Genomic DNA, 23,237 nt, shown 5'->3' with positions numbered 1-23,237 from the left:
CTGTACTCACCCTACTCTACTCACCCTACTCTACTCTACTCTACTCACCCTACTCTACTCTACTCACCCTACTCTACTCTACTCACCCTACTCTACTCTACTCACTCTACTCTACTCACCCTACTCTACTCTACTCACCCTACTCTACTCTACTCACTCTACTCACCCTACTCCACACTACTCTACTCACTCTACTTACTCTACTCTACTTACCCTACTCTACTCTACTTACTCTACTCTACTTACTCTACTCACCCTACTCTACTCTACTCGCTCTACTCTACTCAACCTACTCTACTCTTCTCACCCTACTCTGCTCTACTCTACTCTACTCACCCTACTCTACTCTACTCACTCTACTCTACTCACCCTACTCTACTCTACTCACCCTACTCTACTCTACTCACCCTACTCTACTCACCCTACTCCACTCTACTCTACTCACTCTACTTACTCTACTCTACTTACTCTACTCTACTCACTCTACTCTACTCACCCTACTCTACTCTACTCGCTCTACTCTACTCAACCTACTCTACTCTTCTCACCCTACTCTACTCTACTCTACTCTACTCACCCTACTCTACTCTACTCTACTCACCCTACTCTACTCTACTCTACTCACCCTACCCTACTCTACTCTACACTACACTACCCTACTATACCCTACTGTACTCACTCTACTCTACTCACCCTACTCTACTCTACTCACCCTACTCTACTCACTCTACTCTACTCACCCTACCCTACTCTACTCTACTCTACTCACCCTACTCTACTCTACTCTACTCACCCTACTCTACTCTACTCTACTCACCCTACTGTACTCTACTCACCCTACTCTACTCACCCTACTGTACTCTACTCACCCTACTCTACTCACCCTACTCTACTCTACTCACCCTACTCTACTCTACTCGCTCTACTCTACTCGCTCTACTCACCCTACCCTACTCTACTCACCCTACTCTACTCTTCTCACCCTACTCTACTCTACTCACCCTACTCTACTCTTCTCACCCTACTCTACTCTTCTCACCCTACTCTACTCTACTCACCCTACTCTACTCTACTCACCCTACCCTACTCACCCTACTCTACTCACCCTACTCTACTCTACTCACCCTACTCTACTCTACTCACTCTACTCACCCTACTCTACTCTACACACCCTACTCTACTCTACTCACCCTACTCTACTCTACTCACCCTACTCTACTCTACTCACCCTACTCCACACTACTCTACTCACTCTACTTACTCTACTCTACTTACTCTACTCTACTCACCCTACTCTACTCTACTTACTCTACTCACTCTACTCTACTCACCCTACTCTACTCTACTCGCTCTACTCTACTCAACCTACTCTACTCTTCTCACCCTACTCTGCTCTACTCTACTCACCCTACTCTACTCTACTCACTCTACTCTACTCACCCTACTCTACTCTACTCACCCTACTCTACTCACCCTACTCCACTCTACTCTACTCACTCTACTTACTCTACTCTACTTACTCTACTCTACTCACCCTACTCTACTCTACTCTACTTACTCTACTCTACTCACTCTACTCACCCTACTCTACTCACCCTACTCTACTCTACTCGCTCTACTCTACTCAACCTACTCTACTCTTCTCACCCTACTCTGCTCTACTCTACTCACCCTACTCTACTCTACTCACTCTACTCTACTCACCCTACTCTACTCTACTCACCCTACTCTACTCACCCTACTCTACTCACCCTACTCTACTCTACTCACTCTACTCTACTCACCCTACTCTACTCTACTCACCCTACTCTACTCTACTCTACTCACCCTACTGTACTCTACTCACCCTACTCTACTCACCCTACTCTACGCACCCTACTCTACTCTACTCACCCTACTCTACTCTACTCACCCTACTCTACTCTACTCGCTCTACTCTACTCACTCTACTCACCCTACTCTACTCTACTCACCCTACTCTACTCTTCTCACCCTACTCTACTCTACTCTACTCACCCTACTCTACTCTACTTTACTCTACTCTACTCACTCTACTTACTCTACTCACCCTACTCTACTCACCCTACTCTACTCTACTCACTCTACTCTACTCACCCTACTCTACTCGCTCTACTCTACTCACCCTACTCTACTCTTCTCACCCTACTCTATTCTACTCTACTCACCCTACTCTACTCTACTCTACTCACCCTACTCTACTCTACTCTACTCTACTCACCCTACCCTACTCTACTCTACACTACACTACCCTACTATAATCTACTGTACTCACTCTACTCTACTCACCCTACTCTACTCTACTCACCCTACTCTACTCACTCTACTCTACTCACCCTACCCTACTCTACACTACACTACCCTACTCTACTCTACTCTACTCACCCTACTCTACTCTACTCACCCTACTCTACTCTACTCACCCTACTCACCCTACTCTACTCACCCTACTCTACTCTACTCACCCTACTCACTCTACTTTACTCACCCTACTCTACTCTACACTACACTACCCTACTATACCCTACTCTACTCTACTCACCCTACTCTACTCACCCTACTCTACTCACCCTACTCTACTCTACTCACTCTACTCTACTCACCCTACTCTACTCTACTCTACTCACCCTACTCTACTCTACTCTACTCACCCTACTGTACTCTACTCACCCTACTCTACTCACCCTACTGTACTCTACTCACCCTACTCTACTCACCCTACTCTACTCTACTCACCCTACTCTACTCTACTCGCTCTACTCTACTCACCCTACTCACCCTACTCTACTCTTCTCACCCTACTCTACTCTACTCTTCTCTTCTCACCCTACTCTACTCTACTCTACTCACCCTACTCTACTCTTCTCACCCTACTCTACTCTACTCACCCTACTCTACTCTACTCACCCTACCCTACTGTACTCACCCTACTCTACTCACCCTACTCTACTCTACTCTACTCACCCTACTCTACTCTACTCACCCTACTCTACTCTACTCACCCTACTCTACTCTACTCACTCTACTCTACTCACCCTACTCTACTCTACTCACCCTACTCTACTCTACTCACTCTACTCACCCTACTCCACACTACTCTACTCACTCTACTTACTCTACTCTACTTACCCTACTCTACTCTACTTACTCTACTCTACTTACTCTACTCACCCTACTCTACTCTACTCGCTCTACTCTACTCAACCTACTCTACTCTTCTCACCCTACTCTGCTCTACTCTACTCTACTCACCCTACTCTACTCTACTCACTCTACTCTACTCACCCTACTCTACTCTACTCACCCTACTCTACTCTACTCACCCTACTCTACTCACCCTACTCCACTCTACTCTACTCACTCTACTTACTCTACTCTACTTACTCTACTCTACTCACTCTACTCTACTCACCCTACTCTACTCTACTCGCTCTACTCTACTCAACCTACTCTACTCTTCTCACCCTACTCTACTCTACTCTACTCTACTCACCCTACTCTACTCTACTCTACTCACCCTACTCTACTCTACTCTACTCACCCTACCCTACTCTACTCTACACTACACTACCCTACTATACCCTACTGTACTCACTCTACTCTACTCACCCTACTCTACTCTACTCACCCTACTCTACTCACTCTACTCTACTCACCCTACCCTACTCTACTCTACTCTACTCACCCTACTCTACTCTACTCTACTCACCCTACTCTACTCTACTCTACTCACCCTACTGTACTCTACTCACCCTACTCTACTCACCCTACTGTACTCTACTCACCCTACTCTACTCACCCTACTCTACTCTACTCACCCTACTCTACTCTACTCGCTCTACTCTACTCGCTCTACTCACCCTACCCTACTCTACTCACCCTACTCTACTCTTCTCACCCTACTCTACTCTACTCACCCTACTCTACTCTTCTCACCCTACTCTACTCTTCTCACCCTACTCTACTCTACTCACCCTACTCTACTCTACTCACCCTACCCTACTCACCCTACTCTACTCACCCTACTCTACTCTACTCACCCTACTCTACTCTACTCACTCTACTCACCCTACTCTACTCTACACACCCTACTCTACTCTACTCACCCTACTCTACTCTACTCACCCTACTCTACTCTACTCACCCTACTCCACACTACTCTACTCACTCTACTTACTCTACTCTACTTACTCTACTCTACTCACCCTACTCTACTCTACTTACTCTACTCACTCTACTCTACTCACCCTACTCTACTCTACTCGCTCTACTCTACTCAACCTACTCTACTCTTCTCACCCTACTCTGCTCTACTCTACTCACCCTACTCTACTCTACTCACTCTACTCTACTCACCCTACTCTACTCTACTCACCCTACTCTACTCACCCTACTCCACTCTACTCTACTCACTCTACTTACTCTACTCTACTTACTCTACTCTACTCACCCTACTCTACTCTACTCTACTTACTCTACTCTACTCACTCTACTCTACTCTACTCACCCTACTCTACTCTACTCGCTCTACTCTACTCAACCTACTCTACTCTTCTCACCCTACTCTACTCTACTCTACTCACCCTACTCTACTCTACTCTACTCACCCTACTCTACTCTACTCTACTCACCCTACTCTACTCTACTCTACTCACCCTACCCTACTCTACTCTACACTACACTACCCTACTATACCCTACTGTACTCACTCTACTCTACTCACCCTACTCTACTCTGCTCACCCTACTCTACTCACTCTACTCTACTCACCCTACCCTACTCTACTCTACACTACACTACCCTACTATACTCTACTCTACTCACCCTACTCTACTCTACTCACCCTACTCTACTCACCCTACTCACTCTACTCTACTCACCCTACTCTACTCTACTCACCCTACTCACTACTCTACTCACCCTACTCACTCCTCTACTCACCCTACTCACTCCTCTACTCACCCTACTCACTCTACTCTACTCGCCCTACTCACTCTACTCTACTCACCCTACTCTACTCTGCTCACCCTACTCTACTCTACTCACCCTACTCTACTCACCCTACTCTACTCTACTCACCCTACTCACTCTACTCTACTCACCCTACTCACTCTACTCACCCTACTCTACTCACCCTACTCTACTCTACTCACCCTACTCTACTCTACTCTACTCACCCTACTCTACTCTACTCACCCTACTCCACACTACTCTACTCTACTTTACTCTACTCTACTCTACTCACTCTACTTACTCTACTTACTCTACTCTACTCACCCTACTCTACTCTACTCACTCTACTCTACTCACCCTACTCTACTCTACTCGCTCTACTCTACTCACCCTACTCTACTCTACTCACCCTACTCTACTCTTCTCACCCTACGCTACTCTACTCTACTCACCCTACTCTACTCTACTCACCCTACTCCACACTACTCTACTCACTCTACTTACTCTACTCTACTCACCCTACTCTACTCTACTCTACTTACTCTACTCACTCTACTCTACTCACCCTACTCTACTCTACTCGCTCTACTCTACTCAACCTACTCTACTCTTCTCACCCTACTCTGCTCTACTCTACTCACCCTACTCTACTCTACTCACTCTACTCTACCCACCCTACTCTACTCACCCTACTCTACTCTACTCACCCTACTCTACTCTACTCACCCTACTCTACTCTACTCACCCTACTCTACTCTACTCTACTCACTCTACTTACTCTACTCTACTTACTCTACTCTACTCACCCTACTCTACTCTACTCTACTTACTCTACTCTAGTCACTCTACTCTACTCACCCTACTCTACTCTACTCGCTCTACTCTACTCAACCTACTCTACTCTTCTCACCCTACTCTACTCTACTCTACTCTACTCACCCTACTCTACTCTACTCACCCTACTCTACTCTACTCACCCTACCCTACTCTACTCTACACTACACTACCCTACTATACCCTACTGTACTCACTCTACTCTACTCACCCTACTCTACTCTACTCACCCTACTCTACTCACTCTACTCTACTCACCCTACCCTACTCTACTCTACACTACACTACCCTACTATACTCTACTCTACTCACCCTACTCTACTCACCCTACTCTACTCTACTCACCCTACTCACTACTCTACTCACCCTACTCACTCTACTCTACTCACCCTACTCACTCTACTCTACTCACCCTACTCTACTCTACTCACCCTACTCTACTCTACTCACCCTACTCTACTCTACTCACCCTACTCTACTCACCCTACTCTACTCTACTCACCCTACTCACTCTACTCTACTCACCCTACTCACTCTACTCACCCTACTCTACTCTACTCACCCTACTCTACTCTACTCACCCTACTCACTCTACTCTACTCACCCTACTCTACTCTACTCTACTCTACTCTACTCTACTCTACTCACCCTACTCTACTCTACTCACCCTACTCCACACTACTCTACTCTACTTTACTCTACTCTACTCTACTCACTCTACTTACTCTACTTACTCTACTCTACTCACCCTACTCTACTCTACTCACCCTACTCTACTCACCCTACTCTACTCTACTCGCTCTACTCTACTCACCCTACTCTACTCTACTCACCCTACTCTACTCTACTCTACTCACCCTACTCTACCCTACTCTACTCTACTCACCCTACTCTACTCTACTCACCCTACTCACCCTACTCTACTCACCCTACTCTACTCTACTCTACTCACCCTACTCACTCTACACTACACTACCCTACTATACCCTACTCTACCCTACTCTACTCTACTCACCCTACTCTACTCTACTCACCCTACTCTACTCTACTCACCCTACTCTACTCTACTCACCCTACCCTACTCTACTCACCCTTCTCTACTCACCCTACTCTACTCTACTCACTCTACTCTACTCTACTCACCCTACTCTACTCTACTCACCCTACTCTACTCTACTCACCCTACCCTACTCTACTCTACACTACACTACCCTACTATACCCTACTGTACTCACTCTACTCTACTCACCCTACTCTACTCTACTCACCCTACTCTACTCACCCTACCCTACTCTACTCTACACTACACTACCCTACTATACTCTACTCTACTCACCCTACTCTACTCACCCTACTCTACTCTACTCACCCTACTCACTACTCTACTCACCCTACTCACTCTACTCTACTCACCCTACTCACTCTACTCTACTCACCCTACTCTACTCTACTCACCCTACTCTACTCTACTCACCCTACTCTACTCTACTCACCCTACTCTACTCTACTCACCCTACTCTACTCTACTCACCCTACTCTACTCACCCTACTCTACTCTACTCACCCTACTCACTCTACTCTACTCACCCTACTCACTCTACTCACCCTACTCTACTCTACTCACCCTACTCTACTCTACTCACCCTACTCACTCTACTCTACTCACCCTACTCTACTCTACTCTACTCTACTCTACTCTACTCACCCTACTCTACTCTACTCACCCTACTCCACACTACTCTACTCTACTTTACTCTACTCTACTCTACTCACTCTACTTACTCTACTTACTCTACTCTACTCACCCTACTCTACTCTACTCACCCTACTCTACTCACCCTACTCTACTCTACTCGCTCTACTCTACTCACCCTACTCTACTCTACTCACCCTACTCTACTCTACTCTACTCACCCTACTCTACCCTACTCTACTCTACTCACCCTACTCTACTCTACTCACCCTACTCACCCTACTCTACTCACCCTACTCTACTCTACTCTACTCACCCTACTCACTCTACACTACACTACCCTACTATACCCTACTCTACCCTACTCTACTCTACTCACCCTACTCTACTCTACTCACCCTACTCTACTCTACTCACCCTACTCTACTCTACTCACCCTACCCTACTCTACTCACCCTTCTCTACTCACCCTACTCTACTCTACTCACCCTACTCTACTCTACTCACCCTACTCTACTCTACTCACCCTACTCTACTCTACTCACCCTACTCCACACTACTCTACTCACTCTACTTACTCTACTCTACTTACTCTACTCTACTCACCCTACTCTACTCTACTTACTCTACTCTACTCACTCTACTCTACTCACCCTACTCTACTCTATTCGCTCTACTCTACTCTATTCGCTCTACTCTACTCAACCTACTCTGCTCTACTCTACTCTACTCACCCTACTTTACTCTACTCACTCTACTCTACTCACCCTACTCTACTCTACTCACCCTACCCTACTCTACTCACCCTACCCTACTCTACTCATCCTACTCTACTCACCCTACTCTACTCTACTCACCCTACTCTACTCTACTCACCCTACTCTACTCTACTCACCCTACTCTACTCTACTCACCCTACTCCACACTACTCTACTCACTCTACTTACTCTACTTACTCTACTCTACTCTACTCTACTTACTCTACTCTACTCACTCTACTCTACTCACCCTACTCTACTCTACTCGCTCTACTCTACTCAACCTACTCTACTCTTCTCACCCTACTCTGCTCTACTCTACTCTACTCACCCTACTTTACTCTACTCACTCTACTCTACTCACTCTACTCTACTCACCCTACTCTACTCTACTCACCCTACTCCACTCTACTCTACTCACTCTACTTACTCTACTCTACTTACTCTACTCTACTCACCCTACTCTACTCTACTCTACTCACCCTACTCTACTCGCTCTACTCTACTCAACCTACTCTACTCTTCTCACCCTACTCTACTCTACTCTACTCACCCTACTCTACTCTACTCACCTTACTCTACTCACCCTACTCTACTCACCCTACTCTACTCTACTCTACTCACCCTACCCTACTCTACTCTACACTACCCTACTCTACTCTACTCACCCTACTCTACTCTACTCACCCTACTCTACTCACTCTACTCTACTCACCCTACCCTACTCTACTCTACACTACACTACCCTACTATACTCTACTCTACTCACCCTACTCTACTCTACTCACTCTACTCTACTCACCCTACTCACTCTACTCTACTCACCCTACTCACTCTACTCTACTCACCCTACTCACTCTACTCTACTCACCCTACTCACTCTACTCTACTCACCCTACTCACTCTACTCTACTCACCCTACTCTACTCACCCTACTCTACTCTACTCACCCTACTCTACTCTACTCACCCTACTCTATTCTACTCACCCTACTCTACTCTACTCACCCTACTCCACACTACTCTACTCACTCTACTTACTCTACTCTACTTACTCTACTCTACTCACCCTACTCTACTCTACTTACTCTACTCTACTCACTCTACTCTACTCACCCTACTCTACTCTATTCGCTCTACTCTACTCAACCTACTCTACTCTTCTCACCCTACTCTGCTCTACTCTACTCTACTCACCCTACTTTACTCTACTCACTCTACTCTACTCACCCTACTCTACTCTACTCACCCTACCCTACTCTACTCACCCTACCCTACTCTACTCATCCTACTCTACTCACCCTACTCTACTCTACTCACCCTACTCTACTCTACTCACCCTACTCTACTCTACTCACCCTACTCTACTCTACTCACCCTACTCCACACTACTCTACTCACTCTACTTACTCTACTCTACTTACTCTACTCTACTCTACTTACTCTACTCTACTCACTCTACTCTACTCACCCTACTCTACTCTACTCGCTCTACTCTACTCAACCTACTCTACTCTTCTCACCCTACTCTGCTCTACTCTACTCTACTCACCCTACTTTACTCTACTCACTCTACTCTACTCACTCTACTCTACTCACCCTACTCTACTCTACTCACCCTACTCCACTCTACTCTACTCACTCTACTTACTCTACTCTACTTACTCTACTCTACTCACCCTACTCTACTCTACTCTACTCACCCTACTCTACTCTACTCTACTCTACTTACTCTACTCACCCTACTCTACTCTACTCGCTCTACTCTACTCACCCTACTCTACTCTACTCACCCTACTCTACTCTACTCACTCTACTCTACTCACCCTACCCTACTCTACTCACACTACTCTACTCTACTCACTCTACTCTGCTCTACTCTACTCACTCTACTCACCCTACTCTACTCTACTCACTCTACTCTGCTCTACTCTACTCACCCTACTCTACTCTACTTACTCTACTCTACTCACTCTACTTACTCTACTCTACTTACTCTACCTACTCTACTCTACTCACCCTACTCTACTCAACCTACTCTACTCACCCTACCCTACTGTACTCACTCTACTCTACTCACCCTACTCTACTCACTCTACTCTGCTCACCCTACCCTACTCTACTCTACACTACACTACCCTACTATACTCTACTCTACTCACCCTACTCTACTCTACTCACCCTACTCTACTCTACTCACCCTACTCTACTCTACTTACCCTACTCTACTCTACACTACACTACCCTACTATACCCTACTCTACTCACTCTACTCTACTCACCCTACTCTTCCCTACTCACCCTACTCTACTCTACTCACCCTACTCTACTCTACTCACCCTACTCTACTCTACTCACCCTACTCTACTCTACTCACCCTACTCTACTCTACTCTACTCACCCTACTCCACACTACTCTACTTTACTCTACTCTACTCTACTCACCCTACTCTTCCCTACTCACCCTACTCTACTCTACTCACTCTACTTACTCTACTCTACTTACTCTACTCTACTCACCCTACTCTACTCTACTCTACTTACTCTACTCTACTCACTCTACTCTACTCACCCTACTCTACTCTACTCGCTCTACTCTACTCACCCTACTCTACTCTTCTCACCCTACTCTACTCTACTCTACTCACCCTACTCTACTCTACTCACCCTACTCTACTCTACTCTACTCACTCTACTCTACTCTACTTACCCTACTCTACTCTACTCTACACTACACTACCCTACTATACCCTACTGTTCTCAGTCTACTCTACTCACCCTACTCTACTCTACTCACCCTACTCTACTCTACTCACCCTACCCTACTCTACTCTACACTACACTACCCTACTATACTCTACTCTACTCACCCTACTCTACTCTACTCACCCTACTCTACTCTACTCACCCTACTCTACTCAACTCTACTCACCCACTCTACTCTACTCACCCTACTCTACTCTACACTACCCTACTCTACTCACCCCCCTACTCTACTCCCTCTACTCTACTCTACTCACCCTACTCTACTCTCCTCACCCTACCCTACTCTACTCACCCTACTCTACTCACCCTACTCTACTCACCCTACTCTACTCACTCTACTCACTCTACTCTACTCACCCTACTCTACTCTACTCTACTTACTCTACTCTACTCACTCTACTTACTCTACTCTACTCTACTCTACTCACCCTACTCTACTCAACCTACTCTACTCACCCTACTCTGCTCACTCTACTCTACCCTACTATACCCTACTCACTCTACTCTACTTACTCTACTTACTCTACTCACTCTACTCTACTCACCCTACTCTACTCACTCTACTCTACTCTACTCTACTCTACTTACTCTACTCTACTCACTCTACTTACTCTACTCTACTCTACTCTACCTACTCTACTCTACTCACCCTACTCTACTCACCCTACTCTACTCAACCTACTCTACTCAACCTACTCTACTCACCCTACTCTGCTCACTCTACTCTACCCTACTATACCCTACTCACTCTACTCTACTTACTCTACTTACTCTACTCACTCTACTCTACTCACCCTATTCTACTCACTCTACTCTACTCACCCTACTCTACTCTACTTACTCTACTCTACTCACTCTACTCTACTCTACTTACTCTACTCTACTCACTCTACTCTACTCACCCTACTCTACTCTACTCACCCTACTCTACTCTACTCCACACTACTCTACTCACTCTACTCTACTCACCCTACTCTACTCTACTCTACTCACCCTACTCTACTCTACTCTACTCACCCTACTCTACTCTACTCTACTCACTCTACTCACTCTACTCTACTCACTCTACTTACTCTACTCACCCTACTCTACTCTACTTACTCTACTCACCCAACTCTACTCTACTTACTCTACTCACCCTACTCTACTCTACTCTACTCACCCTACTCTACTTACTCTACTCACTCTACTCTACTCACCCTATTCTACTCACTCTACTCTACTCACCCTACTCTACGCTACTTACTCTACTCTACTCACTCTACTCTACTCTACTTACTCTACTCTACTCACTCTACTCTACTCACCCTACTCTACTCACCCTACTCTACTCTACTCCACACTACTCTACTCACTCTACTCTACTCACCCTACTCTACTCTACTCTACTCACCCTACTCTACTCTACTCTACTCACCCTACTCTACTCTACTCTACTCACTCTACTCACTCTACTCTACTCACTCTACTCACTCTACTCTACTCTACTCACCCTACTCTACTCTACTTACTCTACTCACCCAACTCTACTCTACTTACTCTACTCACCCTACTCTACTCTACTCACCCTACTCTACTCTACTCTACTTACTCTACTCTACTTACTCTACTCTACTCACCATACTCTACTCTACTCTACTCAACCTACTCTACTCTACTCTACTCACCCTACTCTACTCAACCTACTCTACTCTACACTACTCTACTCAACCTACTCTACTCTCCTCACCCTACTCTACTCACTCTACTCACCCTACCCTACTCCACACTACTGTACTCTACTCTTCTCACCTTACTCTACTCTACTTACCCTACTCTACTCTACTCACCCTACCCTACTCTAATCTACTCACCCTACCCTACTCCACACTACTCTACTCACTCTACCCTACTCTACCTTACCCTACACTTCACTACACTGCTCTACTCTGCCCTTCCCTACTCTACCCTACTGTACCCTACTCTACTCTATCCTAACTACCCTACTGTACTCTACCCTACCCTACTCTACCCTCATTTACACTACTCTACTCTATCACACCTCACTCCATTCCATTCTCTCCTCTGTCTCACCAGGTAATGGGGCTGTTGAACCCAGGAGGAGTGCCCCACCAGCCCAGCCATCAGAGTGACTTTGCCCTCTCTCCCCTGACCGGAGGGCTGGAGCCCGGGGTTGGCATGGCGGCCAGCTGCCACGGCTCCCAACGGGGCTTGGAGGGTCTGCCAGGCCTGACCAGCATGCCCACCATGCCCAGCTCCCAGTCCTACTGCCCACCCACCTACAGCTCGCCAGCCTACGCCATGGAACACCACCCCTCCTACCAGTACGGACAGTACGGACAGAGCAAGGTGGGTTTTTAAACTAGGAATATTATGTACTGTTTATTGTAGCACTGTGACTGTTAGTAACATGTTTTATTGTAGCACTGGGACTGTTAGTAACATGTTTATTGTAGCACTGGGACTGACAGTAACATGTTTATTGTAGCACTGGGACTGACAGTAACATGGTTTATTGTAGCTCTGGGACTGACAGTAACATGGTTTATTGTAGCTCTGGGACTGACAGTAACATGGTTTATTGTAGCACTGGGACTGACAGTAACATGTTTATTGTAGCTCTGGGACTGACAGTAACATGGTTTATTGTAGCACTGGGACTGACAGTAACATGGTTTATTGTAGCACTGGGACTGACAGTAACATGGTTTATTGTAGCACTGGGACTGACAGTAACATGTTTATTGTAGCACTGGGACTGACAGTAACATGGTTTATTGTAGCACTGGGACTGACAGTAACATGGTTTATTGTAGCACTGGGACTGACAGTAACATGTTTATTGTAGCACTGGGACTGACAGTAACATGGTTTATTGTAGCTCTGGGACTGACAGTAACATGGTTTATTGTAGCACTGGGACTGACAGTAACATGTTTATTGTAGCACTGGGACTGACAGTAACATGGTTTATTGTAGCACTGGGACTGACAGTAACATGGTTTATTGTAGCACTGGGACTGACAGTAACATGGTTTATTGTAGCACTGGGACTGTTAGAAATTTAAAAAAATATGTTTTTGTGTGTGGTTATTTTAGCCACTTTTTTTGTTTGAATGCATTGATCGTAACTCATTCTGAAAATAATGTCTGCTAAAATATCTTTATGAAAGACACATTAGATTAGCATTAAAGGTATACTAACTCCATTCATTTCCACATACCGTATACAATCTCCCATGATTAAAGACCATACTCAAGGTTTAGATTTTCAGAATAATAACCTACGTTAATTGCAAAGGCCAACAAATCAGGCGGTGACATTACACGTGTGTCAAAGACCCGGTTAGTAGTCGAGGGGGCACTTAAGTTTCCATTACTATTACCTGTGAGCATTTACCCACACCATATATCTACATGGCCAGATACAGAAGTATGTCGGTTGGCCTCTCTCCCCCATAACCATCAGCCTGTGACCTTTCACGAACCTGTGTGATGAGCTGGACCATCAAACCCTCCGCTCGTTCACCTAGCCATGTAATGACCCCTAGGTAACGAAGATACCTCCCCAAATCAAAGGAGCGGCTTCCCCAAAGCATGTTTGACAGGCGGAGGAGGAGGAGGGAGAGTTAGTGGGGTGGGGTGAGGCACACTACCACATGTTGATTGGCCCGTCAGTAGCGGCATCTTGATGTCATTAATTTTTGGGAGGTCCAAGCTCGGGACCCATGTGCAAGCAACTCGTGAGGGCAGGGGTAGGGGGTTGTTGGTAAGAGAGAGTTTGGTGGAAGGTAGGGTTGAGAGGGGGTCTTTTTAACGGGGAGTGAAATGGCCTCTGGCATGCAGGGATTGGAAACATGTGTCCCTGTGGAGGTCAGATGCAGTCTGAGTTGTTATTGATCACTGGAGCAGAGCCACAGCCAGGACCAACGTAGCCAGGGCAGGCAGGCCAACTCTAACTCTCCCCAGTACAGTACAGCCCAGCCAAAGGGGAAAGTGCCAGATTTGCCTCTCTTTAACTCCCCCAACCCCTCTCGCCCTCTTCCTTACATCCACCATTCTCTCCAACTCTTACTGTTCTCTTCAACACCTTTAACCCTCTCACACATCAGACATGATGTTACCCTGACACAGGAGGTAGATACTGACATGATGTTACCCTGACACAGGAGGTAGATACTGACATGATCTTATTCTGACACAGGAGGTAGATACTGACATGATGTTACCCTGACACAGGAGGTAGATACTGACATGATGTTACCCTGACACAGGAGGTAGATACTGACATGATGTTATTCTGACACAGGAGGTAGACACTGACATGATGTTATTATGACACAGGAGGTAGACACTGACATGATGTTATTCTGACACAGGAGGTAGATACTGACATGATGTTACCCTGACACAGGAGGTAGATACTGACATGATGTTATTCTGACACAGGAGGTAGATACTGACATGACGTTATTCTGACACAGGAGGTAGATACTGACATGATGTTATTCTGACACAGGAGGTAGATACTGACATGATGTTATTCTGACACAGGAGGTAGATACTGACATGATGTTATTCTGACACAGGAGGTAGATACTGACATGTTATTCTGACACAGGAGGTAGATACTGACATGATGTTACCCTGACACAGGAGGTAGATACTGACATGATGTTACCCTGACACAGGAGGTAGATACTGACATGATGTTACCCTGACACAGGAGGTAGATACTGACATGATGTTACCCTGACACAGGAGGTAGATACTGACATGATGTTACCCTGACACAGGAGGTAGATACTGACATGATGTTACCCTGACACAGGAGGTAGATACTGACATGATGTTACCCTGACACAGGAGGTAGATACTGACATGATGTTACCCTGACACAGGAGGTAGATACTGACATGATGTTACCCTGACACAGGAGGTAGATACTGACATGATGTTACCCTGACACAGGAGGTAGATACTGACATGATGTTACCCTGACACAGGAGGTAGATACTGACATGATGTTACCCTGACACAGGAGGTAGATACTGACATGATGTTACCCTGACACAGGAGGTAGATACTGACATGATGTTACCCTGACACAGGAGGTAGATACTGACATGATGTTACCCTGACACAGGAGGTAGATACTGACATGATGTTACCCTGACACAGGAGGTAGATACTGACATGATGTTACCCTGACACAGGAGGTAGATACTGACATGATGTTATTCTGACACAGGAGGTAGATACTGACATGATGTTACCCTGACACAGGAGGTAGATACTGACATGATGTTACCCTGACACAGGAGGTGGCGCTGAAGAGGATGGCTAACGTTTTACATGCCCGTAACCAATTGTGCTATTTTGTTCGTTTTTTTGCGTTGTTTGTAACTTATTTTTGTACTTATTTTGTACGTAATATTGCTTCTACCGTTTCTTATGACTGAAAATAACTTCTGGACATCAGAACTGGGTTTAATCACCACAAACTGGAAGAAGATTTTTCCTTTAATGAGTCTGACGAGAAAGATATACTGCTCTCCCGGGAACAGGACCAGATCCCCGTCATTTGCGTGAAGAAAAGACAGAGGAAAAGAGGACGCAGGTCAGGCTGCCATTTGAGAATCCGTAGGCGAGCGAGTAAACTCCCACTGCCATCAATTCTACTTGCTAACATGCAATCATTGGAAAATACAATTGATAACCTACGATTATTCTACCAACGGGACATTAAGAACTGTAATATCTTATGTTTCACCGAGTCGTGGCCGAATGATGACACTGATAATATAGAGCTGGAGGGATTTTCAATGCACCGGCAGAACAGAATTGCTACATCTGGTAAAACGAGGGGTGGAGGTGTGTGTCTTTTTGCTTCTGTCAATAACAGCTGGTGCGCGATGTCTAATATTAAAGAAGTCTCGAGGTATTGCTCGCCTGAGGTAGAGTACCTTATGATAAGCTGTAGACCACACTATCTACCAAGAGAGATCTCATCTGCATTATTTGTAGCCGTCTATTTACCACCACAGACCGATGCTGGCACTAAGACCGCACTCAACCAACTCTATAAGACCATAAGCAAACAAAAAAATACTCACCCAGAAGAGACGCTCCTAGTGGCCGGGGACTTTAATGCAGGCAAACTTAAATAAATTTTACCAAATTTTTACCAACATGTCACATGTGCAACCAGAGGAAAAAAAACTAGACCACCTTTGCTCCACAAACAGAGATGCATACAAAGCTCTCCCCCGCTGTCCATTTGGCAAATCTGACCATAATACTATCCTCCTGATTCCTGCTTACAAGCAAAAACTAAAGCGGTAAGTACCAGTGACTCGCTCAATACGGAAGTGACCAGATGACGTGGATGCTACGCTACAGGACTGTTTTGCTTGCACAGACTGGAATATTTTCAGGGATTCATCCAATGGCATTGAGGAGTATACCACCTCAGTCCTCGGCTTCATCAATAAGTGCATCGACGTCGTCCCCACAGTGACCGTATGTACATATCCCAACCAGAAGCCATGGATTACAGGCAATATCCGCATCGAGCTAAAGGCTAGAGCTGCTGCTTTCAAGGAGCGGGACACTAATCCGGACACCTACAAGAAATCCCGCTATGCCCTCCGACGAACCATCAAACAAGCAAGCGTCAATACAGTATTAAGATTGAATCCTACTACACCGACTCTGACTCGGTGTCGACTCGGATTTGGCAGGGCTTGAAAACTATTACGGACTACAAAGGGAAACCCAGGTGTGAGCTGCCCAGTGATGCGAGCCTACCAGACGAGCTAAATTACTTTTATGCTCGCTTAGAGGCAAGCAACACTGAAGCATGCACGAGAGCAACACCTGTTCTGGATGACTGTGTGATAACGGTCTCGGTAGCCGACGTGAGCAAGACCTTTAAACAGGTCAACATTCACAAAGCCGCGGGGCCAGACGGATTACCAGGACGTGTACTCAAAGCATGCGTGGACCAACTGGCATGAACGGACCAAGTGTCTTCACTGACATTTTCAACCTCCCTGACTGAGTCTGTAATATCTACATGTTTCAAGCAGACCACCATAGTCCCTGTGCCCAAGGAAGCGAAGGTAACCTGCCTAAATGATTACTGCCCCGTAGCGCTCACGTCGGTAGCCATGAAGTGCTTTGAAAGGCTGGTCATGCCTCACATCAACAGCATCCTCCCAGATACCCTAGACCCACTCCAATTCGCATACCGCCCCAACAGATCCACAGATGACGCAATCTCAATCGCACTCCACACTGCCCTTTCCCACCTGGAAAAAGGAACACCTATGTGAGAATGCTGTTCATTGACTGCAGCTCAGCGTTCAACACCATAGTGCAAACAAAGCTCATCACTAAGCTAAGGACCCTGGGACTAAACACCTCCCTCTGCAACTGGATCCTGGACTTCCTGACGGGCCGCCCCCAGGTGGTAAGGGTAGGCAACAACGCGTCTGCCACGCTGATCCTCAACACTGGGGCCCCTCAGGAGTGTGTACTTAGTCCCCTCCTGTACTCCCTGTTCACCCACGACAGGCCAAACACGACTCCAACATCATTAAGTTTGCTGACGTCACAACAGTGGAAGGCCTGATCACCGACAATGATGAGACAGCCTATAGGGAGGAGGTCAGAGAACTGGCAGTGTGGTGCCAGGACAACAACCTCTCCCTAAATGTGAGCAAGACAAAGGAGCTGATCGTGGACTACAGCAAAAAGGTGGGCCGAACAGGCCCCCATAAACATCAACGGGGCTGTAGTGGAGCGGGTCGAGAGTTTCAAGTTCCTTGGTGTCCACATCACCAACGATCTATCATGGTCCAAACACACCAAGACAGTCGTGAAGAGGGCACAACAAAACCTTTTCTCCCTCAGGAGACTGAAAAGATTTGGCATGGGTCCTCAGATCCTCAAAAAGTTCTACAGCTGCACCATTAAGAGCATTCTGACCGGTTGCATCACCACCTGGTATGGGAACTGCTCGGTATGGGAACTGCTCGGCATCTGACCGTAAGGCGCTACAGAGGGTAGTGCCAACGGTCCAGTACATCACTGGGGCCAAGCTTCCTGCCATCCAGGACCTATACAATAGGCAGTGTTAGAGGAAAGCCCATAAAATTGTCAGGGACTCCAGTCACCCAAGTCATAGACTGTTTTCTCTGCTACCACACGGCAAGCTGTACCAGAGCGCCAAGTCGAGGACCAAAAGGCTCCTTATCAGCTTCTAACCCCATGCCATTAGACCGCAGAACAATTAATCTAATGGCCACTGGACTATTACTTTTTAACCTTTATTTAACTAGGCAAGTCAGTTAAGAACAAATTCTTATTTACAATGACGGCCTAGGAACAGGGCAGAACAGCAGATTTTTACCTCGTCTGCTCGGGGATTCGATCCAGCAACCATTTGGTTACTGGCCCAACGCTCTAACCACTAGGCTACCTGCCCCCCCATTTGTTTTGTACACTGCTGCTACTTGCTGTTTTATTATCTGTGCATAGTCACTTCACCCCTACCCACATGTACAAATTACCTCTAACCTGTAACTCCACACACTGACTCGGTACCGGTACCCCCTGTATATAGCCTCGTTATTGTTATGTTATTCTGTTACTTTTGTATAATTTTCTTACTTTAGTTTACTTTAGGGCTTGTAAGTAAGCATTTCACGGTAAGGTCTACACTTGTATTCAGCGCATGTGACAAATACAGTTTGATTTGAGATACTGACATGAAACCCAATGGAGAACAGTTCTAACCCTTCCCTCTCTCTCTATCCTTCCCCCTCTCTCTATCCTTCCCCCTCTCTCTATCCTTCCCCCTCTCTCTATCCTTCCCCCTCTCTCTATCCTTCTTTCTTTCTCTCTCTCTCGTTCTCTTTATCCTTATCTCCCTCTTTCTCTCTCGCTCTCTCTCAGGTGCCTTTCATTATCTGAAACCCCAACATGGCCAGAAGTGGATGAGATCTCTGGCCAACCTGACAGTCAACTCCGGAGAAATCCCTCCTTCCCCCCTTCCTCTGCCTATTCCCTACCCAGCCCCTGAGGAGAAGGGACAACCCAGAGAAATGGACGGAGGGGGGTTGTTTTGGGATTCGGGTTGGGATGGGGTACCCTGGTTGGGGATGTGAGGGGTGGGGGAGTCTCAATGGGATAATCAGAACCAAAGGGGGAGCCCTCTCCAGTTACCTGGCTCTCGCCCCACTTTCACTTCACGTCATGCTCTGAAAACCAAGCACGCCTCGCTCTCCATGCTTGAAGAGAAAAATAAATGGAGAGAAGGAGAAGAGGAGGTGAGGCAGAGGATAAACGAAAAAAGGGTGAATAAAACAAAATTCACTCAGTCAAGATTCTGCCTTTGATTTGTAATAAGTGGCAGAGAGTGGGAGAGGACTTGTAAGCTGTTTTTCTTCCATTGATGCGCCTTCAAGGCCAATGTGATGGGAGGAAAATAAGGTTTTAAGGCACGATCCTGAGGCTAACGGTGATCTATCTATGGACCTGCAATAGGCACACCGCTCACTCAGCCACAATGCTTTATTTATGGCACTCACAATGTCTTAGGGAAATGTCTTATACTGTACACTGATACATTGTATTATTTCACATGATTTGGGGGAATTGAAATGGGTTCTATCAGGAGAAGAAAAACTGCCATCAATTTGATTTGTAACATGACTGTAGGGGTAAAGTAAAGGTCTGGACAGTGGACTCAGTCTTTCACCCATCTAGGTTGATAGTAGAGAGACAGAGAGATAGAGACATACAGTTGTAGATGGAAGCTGCTTCAACCCAAAGAAGTGCCTCAGATGAAATCATCTGAAACATCTCAACTAGCCTACTACATTCTTTTTGTAATTGATATTGTACTGAGAAAAACAAAGATAGCTGGTTTGCTTGCAGGGCAGTGCACAGACCCTTTGGGGGGCATGTCCTCAAACCAAAAAAAGGGTGCCCCCTCAAAGAAATTCCCGCAGCAGCTGCAATTTTTACAAGAAGCGAAAGCAGCACAATCTGATGGGTAAAGTATTTTCCTAAACTATTTTGAACTGGAATTAATGCTGCACTTATTAAAATGAATGACCCACACAATTCCAGTCAAAATAGATGGTAAGAAATACTGTTGCCTACCGTTACTAAATCCAAATCAACTCTATTTGTTGCCACGATCATGTATCCCAGTGTTTTTCATACTTGTTGACCCCCCAACCCCCAAAAAGGAGCGTTCAGCCTACAAAACCCGTGAGCCCTGACGCACGCACATGCACGTGTGCACAAATGTAGCATGACATTACAGCCATAAATGGTGACGCATTTTCAAAACGCAAGGCTACAGAAATAAACAGCTTTTTACAGCTGCATTTGGGGCTGAAAGTCATACATGTTTGCAGCCAATATGAACTAGGGATATGTCATGTCACTTCTCTGGAGTCCAGAGCAAGCAAAGTCAAACGGCCTACTTGTAGAGGAGGTTGCAGGATCGTATGGAAAATGATGCCACTTTGGAGGGCAACCTGCCTGCAAAGTGCTCGTTGTCAGCCCTGTAGCCCGGATCTTCGTTACAACTATTGCAACATTTTCTGGTGAATTTGTTATATCTTCATTCCATAATATTGAAGGCAGTGCGATGTTACAGCTGCTTATCTTTAGACATATAGCCAGCAGTAGCCACCCAAACTAGCCCTATCTGAAATTTGAAAATGACCAATCAAATCGCCACCTAGCCTATTGTTCTGGCAAATATGAGTCAGTAGTAGATTGCTAAACTGTATTTTATATGGATGATAAACATAGGCCTACTCTGTATTTGCCGCGTAGAACTGGAAGAAATGAAACAAGTGTTCTGGTCATTAATCTGGATATGCGCGCCTGCCTTTGCGAGCCAATGCTGATGACTGGTCATTGGTCAAAAATCAAGACGCACAACTTTTTGGTTCTGAAGCATAAGTGAGAATTTACCACCGATTTGAGCACACTCAGAACAACAAGGACAAAAAATGTATACAAAAATAATAATATATACCACCACTGAAAAGGGCACTTTGGAGCCTGGAAGGCTCGGATCACTTTTAAAGCAGTAAGAATCCTAACACAAGATCCATGCATGTACAGGTAACTTCGATTTTTGCAGATGGGAGATTTGAGTATAAATCTGAGTTATATACACTCAAGTTAAGATTCTGCCCATACAGATCTGGGACCAGGCTACCAGTCACAAGGTCCAGTCAAGTGTTAATTGGACCTGATGAAACATACCACTCCTGTTCATTTAGTATTTATTCAGTCCACCTCTGTTAGTATCCCTGGTCTTAGCACTCAGTGGTGCTGACCCGTAAATCTTAAACAGCGATGGAAATTACAGATATAGGATCTTAAACACAGGAAATGTCAAACTTGTAGTGCATTTTTGGTTTTAAAAGGCTTCTGAAGTTTATAATTTCCACTTTGGAACTTCAGACTTGAAATGTATCAACCCCTACAAAAATGTCTAATTATAATCCACATAATAATTCACATTTGCGATTGATGCAGAAGTATTTTCCAACTGTATCAAACTGGCTCAAATTAAGATCCTACATCTGTACACCTATATTTTTCTGCCTTTTTTTCTTTTGTATACATATATAATTTTCATTTATGACTGCATAAAATGATTTTTGTTGGAATATGTCTTGTGTCAAATGCAGCACTATTTACTATTTATAATAAAATATAAAAAAATGTGTACAGGCTGAAGTGTTTTAATTGATTTCAAACCAATGTGTGTCTGTCTTTACAATCTTATGTACTGACATTTGATTTTTTTAATCTTAAGAGTAATGTAAGTCGCTCTAGATAAGAGTGTCTGCTAAATTACTGAAATGTAAACATGTAAATGGAAAATGTTAGCTAGGAGTTAGGATAAGCTATGAACCAGTTCTGAACTTGGTGCAATATACTTGATGAGAACAGATTACTAGCTCATTCAGGACATCTACATTAGATACATTTAATTTAGATACTGTAATTGTATTACACAAAGGGAAAGGGAAAGGCAGCCAAAAGAGCAATGACACAGACAAGACAAGATGGCAATGTCCCAAGTGACCATCCACTGGATGACTTACTGGAAAATGACACGTCTTTACCGAAATTCAGAACAAAGATAATATTTCTTTATTTTCAAATTTCCAA

At 45.4% G+C, this 23,237-nt stretch overlaps 1 protein-coding gene across 4 annotated transcripts in view; it reads left to right on the top strand.

Annotated features, from left to right (window-relative positions):
• Positions 1 to 22,788, top strand: part of LOC106599523 (paired box protein Pax-3) — a 58,980-nt gene extending 36,192 nt beyond the window's left edge. For all 4 annotated transcript variants that reach the window (XM_045714627.2, XM_014190806.3, XM_014190805.3 and 1 more), the window contains exons 8-9: positions 13,098 to 13,370; positions 19,983 to 22,788. In XM_045714627.2, coding sequence (XP_045570583.1) covers positions 13,098 to 13,370; positions 19,983 to 20,000 — 291 coding nt within the window. In that variant the 3' untranslated portion in view covers positions 20,001 to 22,788. The remainder of the gene's footprint in view (positions 1 to 13,097; positions 13,371 to 19,982) is intronic.
• The last annotated feature ends 449 nt before the right edge of the window (positions 22,789 to 23,237 follow it).

Source organism: Salmo salar, chromosome 03 (genome assembly GCF_965601325.2).
Source record: "Salmo salar chromosome 03, fSalSal1, whole genome shotgun sequence".
Lineage (NCBI taxonomy): Eukaryota > Metazoa > Chordata > Actinopteri > Salmoniformes > Salmonidae > Salmo > Salmo salar.
This window is presented reverse-complemented; position numbering and strand designations above follow the sequence as displayed.